Genomic DNA, 7,304 nt, shown 5'->3' with positions numbered 1-7,304 from the left:
GTGGGAGGGGAGCTGTTGCATTGTGGTAAACTGTGGTCAATGACATGAGACAAAGTATATGTGAAGTGCTATATGGAAAGTGAATTTGCTCTGTAAATCTTCACCCAAATCACAATTTAAAAAAAAGAAAAAAAACATTACTTCTTGATTATATGCTACCTCCTGAAATGGTGAAATATTCACCTACTATTTTTGCATAGTGCCTAAGGCACTTGACTGCTAACCAGAAGTCTGGTGGTTCAAACCCATCAGCCACTTCCCAGAAGGAAGATTGGGCAATCCTACTTCTGTAGTGATAACACCTCGGAAACCCAAGGAAGGGTTGCTATGAGTCAGGGCTGACTCGACTGCACATAACAACAACAACAACATTTTTTGGTACAGTAACTCTACATATTCCTTCCATCTTCTTTTGATGATTCCTGCATCATTCAATATTTTGCCCATAGAATCCTTCAATACTGCAACTCAAGGCTTTAATTTTTTCTTCAGTTCTTTCAACTTGAGAAATGCTGGGAGTATTCTTTCCCTTTGGTTTTCCAACGCCAGTGAATACTTTTTCTTCTTGAGTTGTCCTTTGAAATCTTCTCTTTAGCTCTCTTACTTCATCATTTCATCCATTCACATTAGCTACTCTTCTTTCAAGAGCAAGTTTCCAAGTCTCTTCTTGCATTTTTGTTTTCTTTTCTTTTCATGTCCTTTTAATGAGGTTTTGCTTTATGTATAATGTCCTTGATGTCATCCCACACCTTCTCTGGTCTTCAGTCACTGCTGTTCAATGAATAAAATCTATTCCTCAGACAGTCTCTAAATTCAAATGGGATTTATTCAAGTCCATAATTTGGCTCTTGTTGACTTGTTTTATTTTTTTTCAGCTTCAACTTAAACTTGTATATGAGCAATTGACTGTGTGTTCCATAGTTGGCACTTGGACTTGTTCCAACAGATTTTATTGAGCTTCTCTATCATCTAGAATTAGAATGAAATAAGGAACTTAGTAAGAGAGAGAAAACTCACTACCAGAGAGGTTAAGATTTGTCAAAGGTTATAGAGCTCATAAAAGTTCAGACTGGAACCAGAATCCTGGGTTCATATTAATTTATAGAGAATTTACAGTTTTGACATTTTATGTAATATTGATCAGGTATTAACAAAAAAGTAAATAATACAAAAAGGCAAAAACATCTTTCTGATGATATTCTCTCCTCACCTCAAATTCTAACTTTTCTAATAAGTTATTTATTATTTCTAATAATATTCTTCCAAAATATGAAACAATAAACAAACTTCCCTATGCTTCCTTTTTCCCTAGAGTTTCAGCATTCTATGAATTTTAAGAGGATGGACTCTGGAGAAAGACTGAGGATGTGAATCCTGAGTCTACCACCTATGAGCAGTGGGATCTTGGAAAAGGGCTTCTCTGCTTTCAATTTCCTCATCTGAAAAAATTAGAGGATAATAATCTATATGAAGATAATTGAAATAATTCCTTCCAGATTATGTACTTTTTCATGGTACATACTAAATAAACATCATGTGCTATGGATTGAACTGTGTCTTTCCAAAACGTGTTTTGGAATACCAACCCCTATATCAGAGGATAGAAGCCCTAGTGGTGCAATGGTTAAGTGCTCAGCTCTTAACTTAAAAGTCAGCAGTTTGAACCCAGCAGTTGTTCTAAGAGAGAAACTAAGTGTTGATTTGCTCCCATAGAGATACTGCCTAGGAAACTCTACAGTGCCATTCTACTCTGTCCTATAGACCCTCTATGAGTTGGAATCAACTACACACTGCATAACAACATTCCCAGGGATATAATCTCATTTAGGACTGAGTTTTTCTTTGTTATGTTAATGAAACCATACTGGTGTAGAGTGTGTCTTAAGCTAATCACTTTTGAGATATAAAAGAACAGGTTAGGCCCAGAAACTATAAACTACAGATGGAGGAAAGAGAGATGCCATGCACATGAAGATGCTCAAGAAACTGAGCAACAGTCACTGAAAAGAGACAAGGACCTTCCCTTATGAGAAATCTTTCCCATCTAGCTAGTGTCCTTAATTTGGACTTTCTAGTTTCCTAAACTGTGAGAAAATAAATTTCAATTTGTTAAAACTACCCACTTGTGGTATTTCTGTTACAGCAACACTAAGACACCAAGATACCATGTAAGTGTTACTATACAGAGTATCTCAATTTCTCAATTTCTATTAATCCCTTAGTAGATTGGTATTCTCATCTTCCTATAAAACTACTGTTTTAAAGTCATTAATAAACATCATTTGCCAAAGTCAATTATGACTTTCCAGTCTTTATCTTCTTACTCCTCTCTAAACTCTCCCATCAAGAATGAGTACTCACTTTTTCTTGAACATTTTCTTTAGTTAGTTCAACTTCTTCACTTGATTTTTATATCCTTTTAGTTTTTCTCCTATTGGTAGGTCTCATATCTAACTTTTTTTTTTTACATTTCCTTTTCTAACTTCTTATTCATCCTTGTCTATCTTTCCTCTTTGAGTTCTAATTTTGCCTCTTGCCTTCTGCCTCAGCCTTTTCCAGTATTATTTCCACCTTCAGTTTTCTCATTCTGTCTGTACTCATGGCTTCTTTCATATTTAGCATAAAATTTTAGACCATCTTATTCTTCTTTTCCTGAAACTGGTAATAAATTCAGCAAACTTTAAAAGACTTGGAGATGACTTAAATACATTTGCAAATATGGAACATAACATACAATGGTGACCATTAAGCACATATTATTGGAGAATCTACAACTTATCATTCCAGGTTTTTGGTATACTTCACTGAATAAAACTAATCAAGCTCCCTTCCTTCTTTTTTATATTCTAGTGGGAGGGGACAGACAATAAATCCACAACAAGCAAGCAAACTTTGCCAAAATGTCCAGAGAGAGAGAGAGAAAGAGAGAGAGAGAAAGAGAGAGAGAGAGAGAGAGAGAGAATGCAGGTCATACCTCTGAGAAAACTCCCTTTATAGTTGATTGGATGACTGCATCACATAACATGATTGGGAATGATTACATCTTTACATAACTGCCAAATTACATCATTATATAACTGCCAAACTACATTAATATATAACTGTCAAACTACATCATTGAGTAACTGCCAAACCACTGAGAATCATTGTCTGCTCATGTTGACATGCAACTGTAGCCATCACAGATACTAAGGGAACACGTTCTATAAAAGTTAATCAAAATCAATAGTAATTTCTATAAGCATAAAGGGTTTATAAGCAAATGGTAGTTTTATTTTATTTTCTTATTAACTGCTTTTGGAGATTAATTTTGGGGATGTTGTTGTTGTTGTTATGTGCCGTCGAGTCGGCTCTGACTCATAGCGACCCCTCCTTGGGTTTCCGAGGCAGTATCACTACGGAAGTAGGATTGCCCAACCTTCCTTCCGAGGTTTTTAACAAATAGTTCTGCAAAGAGTTAAAATGACTTGGCAACAAGAAAAACTATTCATAGAAGTTATAAACATAAGAACACTGAAGTGTTAAATCTTCAGCAATAAAGGTCTTGGGATCTAGGTAAACTGTTGCCATAGATATAAACATACCCTGCAAATACAACTTTGCTTTGATTTTATCCTGCTCAGTCCTTGTTCCTTGTACATTATGGCTCACTTTCAAGTGTTCTTTTCCTTTTCTCTTATTTCTTCCATACTTTCAGGGAAAGATTCTTGTGTAGTTAGCTTCACATCAACCAGCGCTCTTGGGTTTATGAAAATGAAAATCATGGATATGAGCTGATCACAGAAGCAAACAGCACTCTCCTCTTAGGTTTTTCATGGGCACCGAATCTCAAAGAGCTGTCCCTCAAATTACAGGGAGTGGAGACCAAATGCAAAGCTTGTGGCCTTTGCTTATTAATTGAATACCATCTGGAAACATTTGAAAATATTCTTGATTCATAGAAAAATAATAATTAATTTTCAGATAGTGACACCCTGCTCAGGGGTAGTCTCTGTCTTGGTTTCTAGTACTGCCATAACAGAAATAACACAAATGTGTGGCTTTAATGAATGGAAATGTATTTTCTCACAGTTTAGGAGGCTAGAAGTCTGAAGTCAAGGCACCAGCTCCAGGCGAAGACTTTCTTTCTCTGTCAGCTATGGGTGAAGGTCCTTATCTCTTTTCAGCATCTGTAGGCTGGGCATTCATTCACTTCTTGGTGATTTTCATAAGGCATTGCATGCATCTTCTCTCATCTCTGCTTCTTTTCTTTCTTGCTTAATCTGCTCCTTTTATATCTCAAAAGAGATAGACTCAAGACATACCTTAGACTAAACCTATCTCGTTAATATAAGAAAATCCATTACCATATGGAATTATAAACACAGGTATATATATATTAGGATTTACAACACCTATTTTTGTGAGACACAATTCAATTCGTAACAGTCTGTTAATATTTAACTGTCATCTATTATTTTTTCTTTTTCTACAAATATGTATTTTTGTGTTGCTATTTTGGCTTAAATGTCTTCTACTCTAAAGATACTATCTTCTTGACTCTAAATAGCTATTTTAAATGACATTCTGACTCATATTATTCTTATAAAACCAGGAAAAAACATTTCTAGAAGAACACACTTCTAATGGTCAGAAGTCTAAGATGTGATCCTCTTGGATTTTAATGACATTTCATTTTAGTTCCATTTTTAGTCACTGGAAAGAGAGTGAGAACTTTCTTAAGCTTATTTCTTTAGCATCATCATTTTTGCCAAACAGTGAGAAAGAGAAGAGATAAGAGGAATGAAAAGTTTACTTGGTTTATAATCTTGTCCTTCACTTCTTATAAAGAGCTCTGGTGGCATAATGGGTAAGACATTTGGCTGCTAACCAGAAGGTCAGTGATTCAAACCCACCAGCTACTCTGCAAAAAGAAGATAAGGCAATCCACTTCCACAAAGATTCACAGCTTTGGAAACGCTGAGGGACTTGCTATGAGTCAGAATCAACTTAATGGCAGTGGATTCAGGTTTGGTTCATTTCTTGTACTGACAAGTTAATAGGGTTTTCACAGACCACTGTTTTGTTTTTGTTTTTTTTTTTTAATTTCTATGAGTTTAGACATTGAGGACTAGAATTTTATTTTAAATGTGTCCAAGATGATCTGCAATTAAATTTCATTAACTACCACAGTAGTTAAGTTTGTGTGTCAACTTGGCTAGCCCTGATTGAGTGGCTGGGCAGCTGGATGTAGTTATTCCCCATGGTAGGATTGGTAATTAACTCCATGGTGAATGTATTGCAGCAGCTGAGTAGCTGCTTTAGGGATGTGGTCTGCTTCCCATATATAAACAGCAGCTTTGGGAATGGTCTCTAGCATATGGCATACTTGAACCCTGCATGTAGCCATGTTGTTGTTCAGCAGCCTGTCATGCTCTGCTGCCCTTGGGACTTCCAATGGACTTGAATTAATGGCCTGCCATATGGTTTGGTAACATTGGGACTGTGCCATTTTATTTGTCAACCTTGGGCTTGTTAGCCTCAGCAACCAGTAGCTGCCTGAGTGAAGAGATGCCACTAGCTTTAGTGGACCAGGCACAAGAGGCAGAGCTGAAGCCCAACATCAAGGGGCTTTCACACAGCCCCTAGAGCCTGGCACTTTGAACTCAGACTTCTAACCTTCCAAATTATAAGAATAAACTCCTGCTTGTTAAGGCCATACCATTTATGGTATATTCTTGTCAGAGTGGCACTAAGTAAACAGAACAAGTACTGTCCACAAAGTTTTGCTTGGGTTTAGTTATTAAGCCATTGAATGTGTATATGTACACTCTTGATCTGTTTTATGGGTAAGCAGATAAGTTGCAATTGGTCATACTCAAGTTTCCTAGACTTTAAAAGGTTTTTTATAAATAAAGCCAATGTCTCTGAATAAGAATTACTTGGGATACTTGTCAAAGTTCAGATTCTTGGTCTGTACATCCTGAAATCTGCATTAAAAAAAAAAAAGGGGCAATTCTTATGGACACTTAATGTCGGAACCGCTGAACTTGCCTATGATGTCAATTTTAAATGAATAGTGTCTATTTTTCATTTTTTGTTCCTGTAGAATCCGGTGAGTTTGGAGTAGAAAGAATAAAAAATTCTCCAGTATTTAGATCCTAGGGGTTCATTTGTCTTTGTAAATAACTTTCTTCAGAATATAAGAAAAATATGATCATAATATACCAAATGATTCTAAAACCTTCATTAAGTGTATATACATTCAAAATTGTTAATTAAATTCAAAGTTCTGATCAATTAATTAATAGGCATTTCTGTCAACTGGGAATTAATTGAACAATTAAAAATTACAATATTGATCTCTTAGGATGAAATTAAAGACATTGAATCAATTGTTAAATTTCTGATTTCTGGCATAAAACTAAATGAGTTTCAAAAAAAACAGAATTCATTGTAATCTACTAAATTCTAGTTCCATTTGATCAATAATTTTTAATGAATCAACAAGGCAATGAATTCATCTGAGATTTGGAACAGAGAAAATGAGATTGACAGATGTTATATGATCAAAACAAACATAATATTCCACCTACTATTGTCAAATGTTTATTTTAATAAGGCCTAAAATTTCTTATTGGTTCTAAAGCTCATTTTCTCAGTGAAAAGGATGTTTCACCTTGTAGAGATTCTTAATCTGCATATCAAGCAGAACATTGTCCATGGTTCTGTTTTTGAGGTCAAGCCAGTGGTCTAGTGCCTTCTGAAGGACCAGGATGACTGTAATAACTGAGCCCTAGTAAGTGACCCACTAGGCACTCCATGGGAGAAAGATGTGGCAATCTCCTTCCATATGCAAACCTAATGGGGGCAGTGCTACTCTGACCTATAGGATTACTATGAGTTGGAGTTGACGAGGTGGTAGTGAATAATGATTAATGACAAAAGTCCCTGTGTGATGGAAATGGTTAATGTGCTCAGCTGTTAACCAAAAAAAATTGCAGGTTTGAATCAAATCAAAAGATTGAAGACATCCCAGAAGAAAGATCTGGAGATCTACTTCCAAAAATTCATTCACTGGAAACTCTGTGAAGTACAATTCTATTCTGAAATACATAGGGTCACCATGAATTAGTGGTTTAGAACATAAGCATGGGGTACACTTAAGTTTAGGAGCTCTGGTAGTGTAGTGCCTAAAGGCAATTGACTGCTAACCAGAAGGCTGGCGGTTCAAACCCCCCAGCCTCTCCTTGGAAGGAAGATGGGGCAATCGACTTCCATAGTGATACTGCCTTCGAAAACGAAGGAGGGGTCACTAAGAGTCG

At 36.0% G+C, this 7,304-nt stretch overlaps 1 protein-coding gene across 1 annotated transcript in view; it reads left to right on the top strand.

Moving 5' to 3' along the window:
• RP1 (RP1 axonemal microtubule associated) overlaps positions 1-6,736 on the top strand; it is an 874,252-nt gene extending 867,516 nt beyond the window's left edge. Inside the window, 2 exon segments of the mRNA XM_042782735.1 lie at positions 6,089-6,094; positions 6,629-6,736. Of these exon segments, the coding sequence (XP_042638669.1) occupies positions 6,089-6,094; positions 6,629-6,736 (114 nt within the window).
• Positions 6,737-7,304: the final 568 nt, after the last annotated feature.

The sequence above is a fragment of the Orycteropus afer genome, unplaced genomic scaffold (assembly GCF_000298275.1).
Source record: "Orycteropus afer afer isolate SDZICR_OR568_19922 unplaced genomic scaffold, OryAfe1.0 scaffold00436, whole genome shotgun sequence".
Lineage (NCBI taxonomy): Eukaryota > Metazoa > Chordata > Mammalia > Tubulidentata > Orycteropodidae > Orycteropus > Orycteropus afer.
This window is presented reverse-complemented; position numbering and strand designations above follow the sequence as displayed.